Source organism: Bos taurus, chromosome 15 (assembly GCF_002263795.3).
Source record: "Bos taurus isolate L1 Dominette 01449 registration number 42190680 breed Hereford chromosome 15, ARS-UCD2.0, whole genome shotgun sequence".
Classification (NCBI taxonomy): Eukaryota; Metazoa; Chordata; class Mammalia; order Artiodactyla; family Bovidae; genus Bos; species Bos taurus.
Window position 1 is genome coordinate 55,107,071 of NC_037342.1, and position 17,855 is coordinate 55,124,925.

Below are 17,855 nucleotides of genomic sequence, written 5' to 3' on the forward strand. Positions count from 1 at the left end.
ATGGCAGTTCTATTTCCAGTTTTTTAAGGAATCTCCACACTGTTCTCCATAGTGGCTGTACTAGTTTGTATTCCCACCAACAGTGTAAGAGGCTTCCCTTTTCTCCACACCCTCTCCAGCATTTATTGCTTGTAGACTTTTGGATAGCAGCTGTTCTGACTGGTGTGAAATGGTACCTCATTGTGGTTTTGATTTGCATTTCTCTGATAATGAGTGATGTTGAGCATCTTTTCATATGTTTGTTAGCCATCTGTGTGTCTTCTTTGGAGAAATGTCTGTTTAGTTCTTTGGCCCACTTTTTGATTGGGTCGTTTATTTTTCTGGAATTAAGCTGCAGGAGTTGCTTGTATATTTTTGAGATTAATTCTTTGTCTGTGGCTTTGTTTGCTATTATTTCTCCCATTTTGAAGATTGTCTTTTCACCTTGCTTATAGTTTCCTTTATTGTGCAGAAGCTTTTGATTTTAATTAGGTCCCATTTGTTTATTTTTGATTTTATTTCCAATATTCTGGGAGGTGGATCATAGAGGATCCTGTTGTGGTTTATGTCAGAGAGTGTTTTGCCTGTTTTCCACTAGGAGATTTATAGTTTCTGGTCTTACGTTTAGATCTTTAATCCATTTTGAGTTTATTTTTGTGTGTGATGTTAGAAAGTGTTCTAGTTTCATTCTTTTACAAGTGGTTGACCAGTTTTCCCAGCACCACTTGTTAAAGAGATTGTCTTTAATCCATTGTATATTCTTGCCTCCTTTGTCAAAGATAAGGTGTCCATAGGTGCATGGGTTTATCTCTGGGCTTTCTATTTTGTTCCATTGATCTATATTTCTGTCTTTGTGCCAGTACCATACTGTCTTGATGACTGTGGCTTTGAGGTAGAGCCTGAAGTCAGGCAGGTTGATTCCTCCAGTTCCATTCTTCTTTCTCAAGATTGCTTTGGCTATTCGAGGTTTTTTTTATTTCCATACAAATTGTGAAATTATTTGTTCTAGCTCTGTGAAGAATACTGTTGATAGCTTGATAGGGATTGCATTGAATCTATAGATTGCTTTGGGTAGTATACTCATTTTCACTATATTGATTCTTTCAATCCATGAACACGGTATATTTCTCCATCTATTTGTGTCCTCTTTGATTTCTTTCACCAGTGTTTTATAGTTTTCTACATATAGGTCTTTTGTTTTTTTAGGTAGATATACTCCTAAGTATTTTATTCTTTTCATTGCAATGATGAATGGAATTGTTTCCTTAATTTATCTTTCTGTTTTCTCATTGATAGTGTATAGGAATGCAAAGGATTTCTGTGTGTTGATTTTATATCCTGCAACTTTACTATATTCATTGATTAGCTCTAGTAATTTTCTGGTGGAGTCTTTAGGGTTTTCTATGTAGAGGATCATGTCATCTGCAAACAGTGAGAGTTTTACTTCTTCTTTTCCAATTTGGATTCCTTTTATTTCTTTTTCTGCTCTGATTGCTGTGGCCAAAACTTCCAAAACTATGTTGAATAGTAGTGGTGAGAGTGGGCACCCTTGTCTTGTTCCTGACTTTAGGGGAAATGCTTTCAATTTTTCACCATTGAGGATAATGTTTGCTGTGGGTTTGTCATATATAGCTTTTATTATGTTGAGGTACGTTCCTTCTATTCATGCTTTCTGGAGGGTTTTTATCATAAATGGATGTTGAGTTTTGTCAAAGGCTTTCTCTGCATCTATTGAGATAATAAAAGATTAAAAATACTCCAGTGATTAGACTAAAGAAAATAGGAAGAGGCTTGGGCAAACCTAAAGAAAGTAGATGGGCTTAAAAAAAAGTAAAGAAAATAGCAAGGTAATTAAATATAAAACAACTATACATTAGAGATGGCCAGAAAGTTAAAGTAAAAAAACACTGTTCCTCTAAAAGAGATAAATTTCTGACAGATTCATCCAGAAAGAAAAACAAGCAAAAAAGAAATCACACATTAAAAATTTTAGGATTATAAAGAGGGACAATTGTGGATATAGCAGAGATTAAAAGATTTAAAGACTCCTCAGCAAATAAATAACATTTTTCTTTTCTCCATCGAATTGCCTTTGTTCCTTTATCAAAGATCATTTGATGACACATATGTGGACCTATTTGGGGGCTCTCTAGTCTTTTCCATTGATCTATTTGTCTCTTCTTTTACCAAACCCATCCTGTCTTATCTGCAGCTGGACCAGAACATTCAAGATGTGTGGTAAAATAAGTATAATATTAATGTAATTGAAACTTTATAGTAGAAAATGATAACAGAGCAGATGAAGTGTTTTTGGCATGGTCTCAACATTTTCCAAAAATAAGGAAAGATATAAGATCATAGATCCAATACTACAGAGACTCTCAACAGAATAGGGTTTGTTTGTTTGTTTTTTTAATTTAGACACATTATATTAAAGCTGTCAAAAATGAACTGAGAACATGCAAGGCAGTTAGATCCAAAGATATAGTAAACACAGAGGAACAAAGACAAGAACTACAACTTTGAAAAGCTGAAAGGAAAATTAATTGTCAACCCAAAGTTCTCTATCCAGTGAAAATCACTTTCAAAATTAAGACAAAATTATGGGTGTTTTTAGACAAACTAAAGCTGAGAGAATTAATTCCTAGTGAGCTGGTACTATAAGAAACATTAAGGGAATCTCTTTGGACAGAAGTATTATGATACCAAATAAAAACCTGGGTTACACCAAAAAATTAATAACTCCACAAGTAGTAAAAATGAAGATAAATCACACTACACAAAATAAAGACCAGTGGAGAAATAACTGAGAGAGAGAAATATTAAAATCAAAGAAACTGGTTTGCTTACAAACTTCAATGAAAATGAATTTGCATCCTTTGATGAAACTGATAGTTTCCAAGGAAAAATTACAATTTATCAAAATGACTTAAAGATTTCCTAAGTCAGACCAAGCAATCAAGCAATGTCAGTTAAATAAAAGGCTGATAAATAGGAATACATTAAAATTTTAAATGTTCAGTTATTCAGTTCAGTCATTCAGTTATGTCCAACTCTTTGCAACCCCATGGACTGCAGCACTCCAGGCTTCCCTGTCCACCACCAACTCCTGGAGTTTATTCAAACTCATCTCCATTGAGTCGGTGATGCCATTCAACCATCTCATCCTCTGTCGTCCCCTTCTCCTCCTGCCCTCTATCTTTCCCAGCATCAGGGTTTTTTTCAAATGAGTCAGCTCTTCACATCAGGTGGCCAAAGTATTGGTGCTTCAGCTTCAACAGCAGTCCTTCCAATAAACACTCAGGACTGATCTCCTTTAGGGTGGACTGGTTGGATCTCCTTGCAGTCCAAGGAACTCTCAAGAGTCTTCTCCAATACCACAGTTCAAAAGCAGCAATTCTTTAGCGCTCAGCTTTCTATATAGTCCAACTCTCACACCCATACATGACTACTGGAAAAATCATAACCTTGACTAGACAGACTTTGTTGGCCAAGTAATGTCTCTGCTTTTTAATATGCTGTCTAGGTTGGTCATAGCTTTTCTTCCAAGGAGCAAGCATCTTTTAATTTCATGGCTGCAGTTTTAAGCCAACTTTTTCACTCTCTTTCACTTTCATCAAGAGGCTCTTTAGTTCCTCTTCACTTTCTGCCATAAGAATGGTGTCATCTGCATATCTGAGGTTATTCATAATTTCTCCCAGCAATCTTGATCCCAGCTTGTGCTTCCTCCAGCCCAATGTTTATCATGATGTACTCTACACATAAGTTAAATAAGCAAGGTGACAATATACAGCCTTGACGTACTCCTTTTCCTATTTGGAACCAATCTGTTGTTCCATATCCAGTTCTAACTACTGCTTCTTGACCTGCATACAGATTTCTCAAGAGGCAGGTCAGGGGGTCTGGTATTTCCATCTCTTTCAGAATTTTCCATAGTTTGTTGTGATCCACACAGTCAAAGGCTTTGACAAAGTCAATAAAGCAGAAATAGATGTTTTTCTGGAACTCTCTTGCTTTTTCAATGATCCAGCAGATGTTGGCAATTTGATCTCTGGTTCCTCTGCCTTTTCTAAAACCAGATTGTCAGTGACACCTTGAAACACAAGCTAAGTAAGAATTGAGAGAAAAACCCCAGGGCTCCATGTGGTCCTCACCAGGAAAGTGAAAGTGAAAGTTGCTCAGTCATGTCCAACTCTTTATATTCCATGGAATTCTCTAGGCCAGAATACTGGAGTGGGTAGCCTTTCCCTTCTCCAGGGGAACTTCCCAACCCAGATCTCCTGCATTGCAGGTGGATTCTTTACCAGCTGAGCAATCAGGGAAGACCCTCTCCACCAGGAAGAGGAAAAAAAAAAAATCACACCTCACAGGTGAAGATGTGAGATGCCCAAACCTTGCCTTGTTCTTGGGTCTGCTGATGGAAGGCACTGCAGGACTCAGGCACACTCCCTTCTGCTCCAAGTCCTGCTCCCTTGTAGACAGCAGGACAGTCTAGCTGGTGGCTTCTTCTTCTCCATCCTCTCTCCTTAAAACAATAACGCAATACAGTTTCAGTGAACATTTATTATTCCCTATAAAGGGTGGGTGTGTGATTTTAGGAGAACAAAGAATTAATGTAAATATGATTTCTAATCTACTGTGTAAATAAAAATTTATATAAATGAACAAAATTGGGACAAGAAATTCATAATGTACCCAACCAACAATGGTTAGTATTGCGGGGGGGGGGGGGGGGGGGGGGTGTAAGTTTTCTTCAAATTCAGGGGGAAAAAAAGCAAAAATACATTGTAAAGAAATGAGTAAAAATTAAGGAGATTTTCACAGAGACGAAAGTCAAGTTCAGTTTTAGACAAGCTGTGGTGGAGGTGCCGAGCAGACTATCAGGGAGAATGTCAAGTACCCACCTACTTAGTCAAGTCTGGAGCCCAAGGGAAGGTCAGGCAGGAGATGCAGTTTGGAAGTGTTCATTCTGTAGACAGACTTCAAGGCCATGAGCCTGGATGAGGTCTCTACGAGAGAGGAGGGAGGGTCCAGGGAAAGAGAGAGAAGAAAGACCCTTAAACACTTAGCCTGGTGAAGGGCAAGAGCCACCGTGGAGACCCAGGGGGAGTCAGAGGGGCAGGAGAGAAACCAGGAGAGGGTGGTGTCCACAGACCAAGTGGTTTCAAGGAGGAGGGAGGGACCAGCTGTGTCTGAGGCTGCTGAGAGGTCAAGATGAGAGCTGAGAATTGACCACTGGATTCAGCAGCGTGGAGACCACTGGTGAACTTGTCAAGGGCAGTTCCATGGAACAGTGATATATGAAGTCTGGAGGAGGGAGGAGAGATTGGGAGGGGAGGGTGTGGAGCTGACAGCTGTCATTGTCTTCCAAGAGACAATGACAGCTCTTCCAAGAGTTGTGCTGTGCAGGTGAGCTGAGGAATAGGGCAGGAGATGGAGGAGATGGTGGGGCCAAGGGATTTTTAGATGGAAACTGTAATTACAAATTCATGGAGGGGAACAGTGGATCTGGCAAATGAAAGGAGACAATAATCATAGCCAGATAGCTGGGAAGGTGGAAAGAAGACAAGATTGCACTATATTTGTTGCTTCACATGCCAAGTGACAGCAAGATTCAAGCAAACAGAAAGAAGATCTGGCAGATAAAACATTGCTTGAAACGGCAACCCACCCACTTCAGAACCCATAAATGCTTAGACAATCTCTGGCAGCAGCAAACACGAGCAAGTGTCTCAGTCCACAGCAGAGCTCAGAGAAGCCTCCAGAACCCAGAGGAGCCAGCATGGTGGAGTTCGCACCTTTGTTTGTGCCACTGGAGCGCAGACTGCAGACCTTTGCAGTCCTGTACTGGATCTTCTGCTTCATTGTCTTACGTAAGGCAGGCTGGGCTGGGAACAGGAGGCCGTGGACACCTGCCACTTCTGGAGCACAGGGTGCATTGATGGGAGAAAGACACAGGTCCTAAAAGGGCTGCTGAGATCAGCACTTGGGGATCACCTGGTATGAGGGACAATTTGCTCAGCTGGCCTTCGGGGTGCTTTGCCAGCAGGAGTGTGTCTGACTGGCTGCACCCACCCCCTGCCCAGTCTGGAATACTGGGAGGTCAAGTAGCTAGAGGGACGGCAGCTGAGGAAAGGGCTCTGCGTCCACTGATGCCAGGAGCAGGAGCTTGTACCTTGTCCCTTATCCTGGGGACAAAGGGAGCCCCAGGAGGGCTTTAGGTATGGGAATGACAAGGTCCAATCTGTGTGGTATAGGTCCCTATGGCTGAAGCCAATGGATCTACTGTGTTTAGGGTGTAGGGTATAAATCAATGACAGGGAGCAGTAACAATTTGTATCAGGGGCCTCCAAATTATGCCCCATGGGCCAAATCCATCCCACTCATTATTATTATATTGGTACAGCCCATGAAAGTGAAAGAGTCACTCAGTCATATCCGACTCTTTGTGACCCCATAAACTGTACAGTCCATGGAATTTGGAATTCTCTAGGCTAGAATACTGGAGTAGGTAGCTGTTCCCTTGTCCAGGGGATCTTCCCAACCCAGGGTTCAAATCTAGGTCTCCCTCATCACAGGCAGATTCTTTACCATCTGAGCCACCAGGGAAGTCACCTGGGCTTCCCAGGTGGCGCTAGTGGTAAAGAACCTACCTGCCAATGCAGAACTAAGAGACGCTGGTTCAATCCCTGGGTAGGGAAGATCCCCTGGCAACCCACTCCAGTGTTTTTGCCTGGAAAACCCCATGGACAGAGAGGCCTGGCGGGCTATAGTCCATGGAGGTCACAAATAGTCAGACACAACTAAAGTGACTTAGCACTGCACAGCCCATGAGCCAAGAACAGTTTTTACATTTTAAATCAGCTCTGTATATAATTTCCTCTGAGTTGCCTCTTTGGCTGCAAAGTCTAAAATATTTGCAGTCTGATGTTTAGGGTAAAGATTGCCTCCCCTGGTCAAGGGAGAATGGCAGTAGGTAGAGAGATGGTTAGGAGATGGATCCACAGGGTGGGATTTAAAGGCTGGTAGGAGAGTAAAAGCTGACTTCCACAAATCAGCTTGAGAAGGTCAGGATTTTCTGCCAGTTCACAGTTGTCCCACCAGCACCTGACTCATCGTAGGAGCTCTGTGTAAAGTGAGCATCTGTGAGCTTCAGCCTACTTTGTCTGGCTTATGAATTTTACTACTATTTAAATTGAGTCAAACGTCCCCTCTTCCTGGAAGCCTACCAGGAATGACAGCCCAATCTACCCTACTTTCAGATGGAACAGAAGTGGAAACTGACCTTCTTTAAGAGTTTGAATGCATGGGATTGAGTGGAGTCAATAAGTTGAAGAGGGAGCATTATTCCCTGGGAATGAGGTTCCATTGGCATTAGATTAATGACAGCCCCACAGAACTCCCTGGCTCTGAGGTGAAGCTGGGACTAACTCGTGGTAGGGACTGAGAATCAAAGATCAGAGGGGAATTCCTCACTGGGCCCAGCCTTAGTCATGCTGTACCCCTGACTCATTGCCCAGGCAGGTGTGTTAGCCTCCACCTCCCTCCTTTGGCAGGAGAGGGAAGGGCAGGCATAGGAAACATGAGCAAAAGCTAAGAGACAGAAAGAGCTCAGGGAGTTGTATGAACACTGAGCAGCTTACTGTGGCTGGATTATGGGGATGCATATGGGTGAGTGAAGCTGGAGCAGGAAGGGACTCAAGTCAGTCATGGGGAGCTTGAAAGCCAGGATGAGCTGCTTGGACTGTGCCTCAAAGTTATGAAAAAGCCATAGGAGAGCTTCATTAGAGGAGGGATCTGGTGGGATATATCTATGAAAGATGGGCTGAGGGTGTACTGAAAGAGGGCTGGGCAGAGACAATGTCTCCCTTTTCTCTGTGGTCCCAAAGCCTCATTTAATCGCTTCTCCATCAGGCCTTTATTGAGCCCTTGGTAAATACAAATTACTTAACAGGGCAGAGAGGGAGGTGGAGGGGGTAAGATTGGAGTGAATAAGCAGCCTGGTATAGTGGGGAAAAGTCTGTAGTTAGGTCTATCTTCAAATTCAGGTTCCCAGTGTGACCCTGAAAGGGCTGCATTCCTTTCTCCTTGAAGGCAGGGAAGGTTGACTCCTTCCTCCTGGGGTGAGGGCTGGACAGGACAGTGCTGCTAGTGCTGGGCATATGGGGAGAGCTTTTTCCTTCATTCCTGTGACCACTGACAGCTCCTGCTTCCCTCCCCAGCCCCTTTATGCCTTGTGGTCTTCATAGGCCTCCTGTTCACAAGATTCTGGCTCTTCAATATCCTGTATGTGATCTGGTTGTACTTGGACCAAAATAGGCCACGGCAGGGGGGCAGTCACAATAAGTTCCTAAAGCGCTGGGTCCTGTGGAAGTACATGAAGGACTATTTCCCCATCACGGTGAGTAATGGGGTGGCTGGAGAGTGGCTAAGCCTGTAGTGCCCCATGTGTCCCTGGGGAAGTGTGGCGCCTGTGTGCAGTGAGCAGAATACCAGGCTAGGAGGAAGGTGCTGGGCTTCCACCACTATGTGGCCTGGGGAGGAGTCAGCTTCTGTCTGGCGGTGGTTTACCACCTGCAGAGATGTGGGGCCACTATGAGGACTGATGAATGAACAGAATTTGAAGGAGCTCTGTGGACTATATATTGTAGCACACAAATATGTCTTATAGGTGTAAACTGCTCAGCAGACATGCTTGGGTTTGCAAGTATAAAGTCATGTCCTTAGAAAACATCTAGCCCCACACTTCTTCAAATAAAAAGACTAATACCCAGTGAGAAAGAAAGGTATGACCAAGGTCACACAAGTCATTTTACTGGTTTCAAAGTTTGTGTATTAACTTTGGGTAAAGAAGCAAGGCAGAGAGCCCTGAACTGGTTCTCTGGATCTATTCTGCCCCAAACTTCGGTATGCTTTATGTCCTTGGACAGAGCCTTGCTCAATCATTTCCTCATTTTCCCCATGTATCCAGTAAACATACCGCTCCCTTCTACTCTGAGTGCCTCTGACTGACTCTCTGACCTAAGGTCATTGTGGACACCTGACCATGGACTCAAAGGTCAGTCCTGATTGAGGAAGACATTGCTCTAAGTGAACTGAGCCTTCTACTTCTTTCCTGTATCACAAAAAGACTAAATCTTTGGGTGTAAGCCCTGGGAAGGGATGATTTACTGTCCAGATAAGGTGGGAAAGGCAGGAGAGACACAAAAAAGTGCCAGGAGGAGGCAGGTGGCCCTCCTCTGGAAACAGAAGAGAAGAAATGGATAGAGTGTGACCTGTGGAGCTGGGCAGGATAGGTTCTAATACCAGATCTGCAACATACCAGATCTTGGGTGAGCCAGTCTCATTGAACCTTGATTTCTTCACATGTAAAGCAGAGATTATGCCACATTCATTATTGGGTTGTGAGGATTTCATGAAATACCAGATCATCCTAGGGCCTCCAAGAACAGCATGTGGCTTGCTTTGCAACCAAAACCGTTGTCAGTTGAATGTCTGCCAGGAAAATGGTACTGAGGGGCTCTGTGACTGTCTATCCACATCCCTCACGCTCTTCACTCAAACAGGTAACCCCAGGGGAGGGTTTCTCAAAGGCACTGTTAAGATGGATGGGACACTGGACTTAATTTGCAGAAATTTCATGTGTACAGAATTCAGGAGTCTTGCCCACTGCAGGCCTGCAGAGAGCAGGCAGTACCACTGAGTGGCCGCAGAGGGCAGGATGATGTGCCTGTCTTGGGCTGGGAGCCTGCAGAGATAACTCAGTGGCCTCACAGTCTGGACCTCAGCACCTCCCAGGAGATCCTCCAACTCTTCTACACACTTTCACTGTGCAGGCCCTGCAGGAATCATGGGCTAGCCCATAAGTGGGAGTCTGTGCTCTACTGGAGCTCTCCCACATTGACAAGCCTCTGCACTCCCTGCCAAAGGCTTGTGGATTCCTGAACTTTAAACAGTTCCTGCTGTGATTTCTATGAACTGGAGTTTAGTTGTGGAATTTCAAGCAAAATTAGGAAATGGTTTCTGGGTCTTGGAGCTTTCTACACACAGGTGATAGACTTCCTCAAGAATTAACAGTAGAGAATCAGGCAGTGTTTCCCCCGGGATAAGGTCCCTCCACCTCATGCAGATCAGTCCAGGAGCTGGGTTTCTATGTGAAGATTCCATTATCCTGGAGCAGCAGTGTCTGCACAGGCCAAGGCCTGAGCAGGGGTGCAGTGCTGTGAGCAGGCTGTGACCTGGTGTCAGGAAGTGCTGCAGACTTGGCAGGACACCTCCTTGACCCCTCCCCACCCACACCTGTGGGCATCACTAGGGACTTCGTGCCCCTTTTCCCACCTCCACTTCCCAGCACACTCGGGTCTCTTACACTGAGTCACAGTGACTCAGGGGTCAGCCCTGATCCAGGACAGAACTCCAGCTGCCACAGTCTTTGGAGAGATGCTCACTCCCTCCTGCAATGGCTCCTTCCTTCTGGGTGGACTCTGCCTGGGATAAGGTTTCCCTTCACGTAGGACAGGGGTTTGTGTCCCTGTCACCCTCCCAGGAGTCCTTGGGCAGGGGGCCTTCCTTCCCTGGTGGGTCCATTCATGGGTCCATTCTCTCCCTCTTCATTCCACAGTCTCCAAGAGCATCTCCTCTGCTCCAGGTCTGCAGTGGGGACAAGGATCCTTAGATAGGCCATCTCTAATCTCAGGACACTCACATATGGGTGTGATAGCACTTGGGCACAGGGGAGACACAGAAGAGGTCAGCCCAGAAAGTCAGCAGGTGGACCAGCGAGGGCATGAGGTACAGCTCCAATTCACCAGGTTTCTGTCCCTGCAGCTAGTCAAGACCACTGAGTTGGACCCCTCCCGGAACTACCTTGCTGCCTTCCACCCTCATGGACTCCTGTCAGTCGGAGCTTTTACCAACATGTGCACAGACAGCACGGGCTTCTCCTCACTTTTCCCTGGCATCCGCCCACATCTGACAACGATAAACATATATTTCAGGATCCCACTCTTCAGAGATTACATCATGCAAGGGGGTAAGCCTTCCCAGAACTGGAGAGCCCAGGAAAATGAGGGCTGCAGGCATGGAAGAGGGATTTCAGGGAGGGCTTCTAAGAATTCTGCATTTCCTCCAAGAAAATGTGTAGTAGAGAAGGAGGCTAGACCCAAGGAAGCACTTCCCACAGCTCTGTTCCCAGCAATGAGCTTGGTGAGGGGTTGGGAAGAAGGGAATGACTCAATCCCAGTCCTCAGGGAACTCCCAGCTGTAGGGGGAGGGTGAGTAGGGACCTACCACATCCCTGCTATGGCCCCTGCCCTCTTCACCCCATAGCTAACCACGTTACTCTCTCCCCAGGGCTGGTCTCATCAGACAAGGAGAGTATTGCTTACATTCTGAGCAGGAAAGGAGGCGGCAACCTAGTGGCCATCACTGTTGGGGGCATCAGGGAGGCACTGAAAACCAGGCCTGGAGCCAACAAGCTGGTGCTGCGGAACCGCAAGGGCTTCATCAGGCTCGCCCTGATGCATGGGTATTGGGGAGAGGGCTCTGGATTCAGCTGGAGATTGGCAAGGATTGTGTTTTGGTGGGAAGACAGCAGAGATTAATGCAGGCCCTATTTTAGCAAGAGATATTCAGTCCATTCATAGAGAAGATAACTTAGCAAGATATTTACTGTCTCATGTCCAAATACCCAGAGAAGATTCTAGAAGGGAGACTAGTTGATCAAAAGGACTAGGTGTGATGGGTCATACTGCCCAAAGTTGGCATTATGTCTGAGACCTAGAGGATCTGAGACAGTGGAGTTTGGGGCACAGCATAGAGCAGTTATCCAACCTTGAAGCACCTCTGAAGAACACAAGCTAGCTGAGGCAGAAGAGATTTTCCCAGAAACTTTGCAGATGTTTGATGTTTGGGAGGACTCTACAACATTCTGATCTCCTCGTCGTGGTGCAACTGGGAGGTGGTGATCCTAAGAGGAGCTGGGACTTGCCCACTAACACAAAGCAAAGCTGTAGCTCAACTGGGAGTTACCCAAGGCCACCTACTTCCAGCCCAGGGCTTTGTCCTCTGCTGTCACAAGCTTCCTGCTAGGTGACCAGTTTGAATCTTCTTGCCCCTCCACACGCCCTCTCTCCTGTCTCCTTCCAGAGCAGTTCTGGTGCCGATCTTCTCCTTTGGGGACAATGAATTATATGCTAAGACTTCTCCTGGCTTTTGGTGGAAATGGTTCAGAGATCAACTGTACAAGAAGACGCGTCTTGCCATCCCGTTCTTCTATGGCCGTGGAGTCTTCCAGTACAGTTTTGGTTTTATGCCCTACCGCCGACCCATCACCACCGTGGGTGAGCCTAGACCTGGGCTAGGGTAGGGAGGTAGGGGGAAGGCTACAAGGCAAGAGGCCTGGGCTCTGTACTGCAAGAGGACATGGACTTGGGTTGGACACATCCTTGACCAAGTGGAGCTCATGTTCTAGAGGGTGAAATAGAGACACAGGCAAATAACCCTGATAAAAGGCAGTCTGGGATGAGAACTGTAACTGAGGTACAAAGAACCATAGCCACTACAGATTACCAAGCACCCATTGTGTGGCAAGCACTGCACGGCTCCTTACAGCTCACTTTTCCGGGTAACCTTGGAGGTAGACTCTCATCCCTATTTTATTGATGGCAAACTGAGACTCAGAGAAGGTAAATCACTTCAAACAGATCCTCACGCCCTTGTGTAACAGCACTGAGGATGTACTTGACTTTTATGATGCCAGAGAAAGAGGATTTAATTCTGACCAGACAATCCCATAAGACTTTTAGAGGAGGTGAATACAAGGGAAGGGCATTCCAGGTCTGTTAGAATTGTGTGTAAAGTAGCAATCAGTTCAGTTCAGTTCAGTCGCTCAGTCGTGTCTGACTCTTGGCGACCCCATGAATCACAGCACGCCAGGCCTCCCTGTCCATCACCAACTCCCGGAGTTCACTCAGACTCACGTCCATCGAGTCAGTGATGCCATCCAGCCATCTCATCCTCTGTCGTCCCCTTCTCCTCCTGCCCCCAATCCCTCCCAGCATCAGAGTCTTTTCCAATGAGTCAACTCTTCGCATGAGCTGGCCAAAGTACTGGAGTTTCAGCTTTAGCATCATTTCTTCCAAAGAAATCCCAGGGCTGATCTCCTTCAGAATGGACTGGTTGGATCTCCTTGCAGTCCAAGGGACTCTCAACAGTCTTCTCCAACACCACAGTTCAAAGGCATCAATTCTTCGGCACTCAGCCTTCTTCACAGTCCAACTCTCACATCCATACATGACCACAGGAAAAACCATAGCCTTGACTAGACGAACCTTTGTTGGCAAAGTAATGTCTCTGCTTTTGAATATGCTATCTAGGTTGGTCATAACTTTCCTTCCAAGGAGTAAGCATCTTTTAATTTCATGGCTGCAGTCACCATCTGTAGTGATTTTGGAGCCCAGAAAAATAAAGTCTGACACTGTTTCCACTGTTTCCCCATCTATTTCCCATGAAGTGATGGGACCAGATGCCATGATCTTCGTTTTCTGAATGTTGAGCTTTAAGCCAACTTTTTCACTCTCCACTTTCACTTTCATCAAGAGGCTTTTGAGTTCCTCTTCACTTTCTGCCATAAGGGTGGTGTCATCTGCATATCTGAGGTTATTGATATTTCTCCCAGCAATCTTGATTCCAGCTTGTGTTTCTTCCAGTCCAGCGTTTCTCATGATGTACTCTGCATATAAATTAAATAAACAGGGTGACAGTATACAGCCTTGACGTACTCCTTTTCCTATTTGGAACCGGTCTGTTGTTCCATGTCCAGTTCTAACTGTTGCTTCCTGACCTGCGTACAAATTTCTCAAGAGGCAGATCAGGTGGTCCGGTATTCCCATCTCTTTCAGAATTTTCCACAGTTTATTGTGATCCACACGGTCAAAGGCTTTGGCATAGTCAATAAAGCAGAAATAGATGTTTTTCTGGAACTCTCTTGCTTTTTCCATGATCCAGCAGATGTTGGCAATTTGATCTCTGGTTCCTCTGCCTTTTCTAAAACCAGCTTGAACATCAGGAAGTTCACGGCTCACATATTGCTGAAGCCTGGCTTGGAGAATTTTGAGCATTACTTTACTAGTGTGTGAGATGAGTGCAATTGTGCGGTAGTTTGAGCATTCTTTGGCATTGCCTTTCTTTGGGATTGGAATGAAAACTGACGTTTTTCAGTCCTGTGGCCACTGCTGAGTTTTCCAAATTTGCTGCCATATTGAGTGCAGCACTTTCACAGCATCATCTTTCAGGATTTGGAATAGCTCCACTGGAATTCCATCACCTCCACTAGCTTTGTTCATAGTGATGCTTTCTAAGGCCCACTTGACTTCACATCCCAGGATGTCTGGCTCTAGGTCAGTGATCACACCATCGTGATTATCTGGGTCGTGAAGATCTTTTTTGTACAGTTCTTCTGTGTATTCTTGCCATCTCTTCTTAATATCTTCTGCTTCTGTTAGGTCCATACCATTTCTGTCCTTTATCGAGCTCATCTTTGCATGAAATGTTCCTTTGGTATCTCTAATTTTCTTGAAGAGATCCCTAGCCTTTCCCATTCTGTTGTTTTCCTCTATTTCTTTGCATTGATCGCTGAAGAAGGCTTTCTTATCTCTTCTTGCTATTCTTTGGAACTCTGCATTCAGATGTTTATATCGTTCCTTTTCTCTTTTGCTTTTCGCCTCTCTTCTTTTCACAGCTATTTGTAAGGCCTCCCCAGACAGCCATTTTGCTTTTTTGCATTTCTTTTCTATGGGAATGGTCTTGATCCCTGTCTCCTGTACAATGTCACGAACCTCAGTCCATAGTTCATCAGGCACTCTATCTAACAGATCTAGGCCCTTAAATCTATTTCTCACTTCCACTGTATAATCATAAGGGATTTGATTTAGGTCATACCTGAATGGTCTAGTGGTTTTCCCTACTTTCTTCACTTTCAGTCTGAATTTGGCAATAAGGAGTTCATGGTCTGAGCCACAGTCAGCTCCTGGTCTTGTTTTTGCTGACTGTATAGAGCTTCTCCATCTTTGGCTGCAAAGAATATAATCAATCTGATTTCGGTGTTGACCATCTGGTGATGTCCATGTATAGAGTCTTCTCTTGTGTTGTTGGAAGAGGGTGTTTGTTATGACCAGTGCATTTTCTTGGCAAAACTCTATTAGTCTTTTCCCTGCTTCATTCCGTATTCCAAGGCCAAATTTGCCTGTTACTCCAGGTGTTTCTTGACTTCCTACTTTTGTATTCCAGTCCCCTATAATGAAAAGGACATCTTTTTTGGGTGTTAGTTCTAAAAGGTCTTGTAGGTCTTCATAGAACCATTCAACTTCAGCTTCTTCAGCATTACTGGTTGGGGCATAGACTTGGATTACTGTGATATTGAATGGTTTGCCTTGGAAACGAACAGAGATCATTCTGTCATTTTTGAGATTGCATCCAAGTACTGCATTTCGGACTCTTTTGTTGACCATGATGGCCACTCCATTTCTTCTGAGGGATTCCTGCCTGCAGTAGTAGATGTAATGGTCATCTGAGTTAAATTCACCCATTCCAGTCCATTTCAGTTAGCTGATTCCTAGAATGTCGACATTCACTCTTGCCATCTCTTAAAACCATAGCCTTGACTAGACGGACCTTTGTTGGCAAAGTAATGTCTCTGCTTTTGAATATGCTTTCTAGGTTGGTCATAACTTTCCTTCCAAGGAGTAGCAATCAGCAGGCTATAAAGGAGAGCCTGAGGGATTTCCCTGTAAATAATGGTCATGGACTTTAGTGCATGGACTTAGCACCATCTTTTCTGCTATATGATCATCTCATTTGCTTTTGTCTTGAATTCCAACTAGGTTCCAATGGCAAAGCTTATAGAGAGAGGTCTGTTCATCTCCACTCACCCAATCATTTCTTAGTTGAGTACAGACTTGGTCAACCCTCTACACCATGACTTTTCCTGGGTTGTATGGTAATATTTTCATGAATATAATTCAAAACGGATGCCTCCAAAACCACTCCCAAGAGAAGAAGACAGAACAGCTGCTTTCTGAGCCAGGCAGAACAAGAGGAAGGAGATTGATAAGTCCTCCCATGTCCTCCCTAGAATGGGAGGCACTGCAGACCGGCATGGAGGGAGAGGAGGAAGAGGCACTTGGGCTGTGGGCCACCTCCTCCCAGATATACAGACACTTCCACTCATGGCATTTAAGACTCCCAGATCCACGTGTCCCTAAGCCTAAGAGCACATCTTCAGGGTTTACAATCTGTCACTGATTCTTCCTGGCTATGTGATCTTGCAATAAGTTACTTAACCTCCCTGAGCCTCACTACCTTACCTGTTAAAATGGACTAATAGCAGGTTCAATCCCCATAGGATTGTTCAGAAGATTTTAGGAGATAATACAAGTAAAGCACCTAGGACATTGTCTGGCAGGCGGCAATGCCAGCTGGAGGTGTTTTTATTATTTCAGAATCTTGGAGTTGTCCAAATATTTAGATTAGATCACCCAAAATACAATTGAAAGGGAAACAATACAGGCACTTTCCAGTGGGTGTGACCACTGGCACGGAGTCCTGCCCCATGGGATCCAGAGACCCCAGTGATTCCTACTCTGGGCCACCACTCACCTCTGTGTCTTGCAGTGGGGAAGCCCATCGAGGTGCCGAAGATACCACATCCCTCCCAAGAGGAGGTGGACAGGCTGCACCAGCATTACCTGAAGGAGCTGAGCAACCTCTTCGAAACCCACAAGCTCAAGTACAACATCCCCAAAGACCAACACTTGGAGTTCTGCTGAGTACCTCCCCAGAGGAGGGGCTTGCCCCAAAGGGCAGGGCTGGCATTAGGAAGGGAGGTGCTGTGATCCCAGAAGGTTTCCTGGAGGTATCTGTTGAACACATCTCCAGAGCCTTCACTGACTCCTGCATCTCCACCCCATGCCAGGCCCCAGGTCACATCTGGCTCATAGAAGAGGAGACCAGACTCTGGCATCAATGATTTGCTCTCCTCCACTAACTCCTCTGTAACGGGCCCTCTCTTTGGTTCTGCCCACCTGAGAAATGGGAGAGATACTGGGAGAAAATGCTGTCTGTGTGTCCGTCCTCTGTGGTCCTGTCACTCAATAAGCAGGACAAACAGCAGCTCCAGTGAGCAGGTTTCCCTTCCTCTGCCTTGAGTGACAGCTGGAAGCAGCCCCCAGCTGCAGCCCTTTCTCCTACAAGCTCCCTTATCCTACATCCTGCCTGTCCCATCTTCTCCCTCCCTGAGCCGGAGAGGAGGGGGAGGGCACAACCTCCTGGCTCATCCTGGCACCTCTGAGTTTCTGAGCCCCATATGGCAGCCAGAAGGGCCTGGAGGTGGGGAAGACCTGAGCTCTGTCACTGGCTAAATGACTGTACACCAACCTCTTCAACCTCCCTTTGAGTCTCAGTTTTCCCAAGGACTAAAATGACCTCTGACCTCGGCTCTAATCACACATAGGCTGAAAGCTGCTTATGGTAACTCCTACTCTATCCTTTGTAATTCAGCCCTGACCTTGGGCTCCATATATGTCAATTCATCACATGAAAGATTCGATTTTACTTTTTTCTCATCGTCCTTACCTACCTGAAAACACTGGTCAAAGACTCCCATTTAATCCCAGCCTGGTTTCACAGCCCTCCTGCCCTGTGTCCTCTTCCCAGACAGTGGCTCAGATGGACCAGAGAAAGGCATGCTACCTCTTCCTCCCTGATCAATAAGCTCCAAATCACCACCTCTGGCCTGTTCTGTGGGAGAGAAGGGGGAGGCTATGTACAGACACAGGGCAGACCAGGAAAAGGATGAAGGCCCTCAGGGATTGGCAGAT

The 17,855-nt window shown here is 45.4% G+C and overlaps 1 protein-coding gene across 1 annotated transcript; it reads left to right on the top strand.

The window, feature by feature from the left end:
- The first annotated feature begins 5,750 nt into the window (after positions 1-5,750).
- LOC614494 (monoacylglycerol O-acyltransferase 2) lies at positions 5,751-17,589 on the top strand. Its single transcript, NM_001099136.1, is given in 6 exon segments — positions 5,751-5,852; positions 8,202-8,380; positions 10,807-11,011; positions 11,332-11,506; positions 12,127-12,320; positions 16,651-17,589. Coding segments are annotated over 6 exon segments (999 nt in total). The 5' UTR covers positions 5,751-5,761; the 3' UTR covers positions 16,806-17,589.
- Positions 17,590-17,855: the final 266 nt, after the last annotated feature.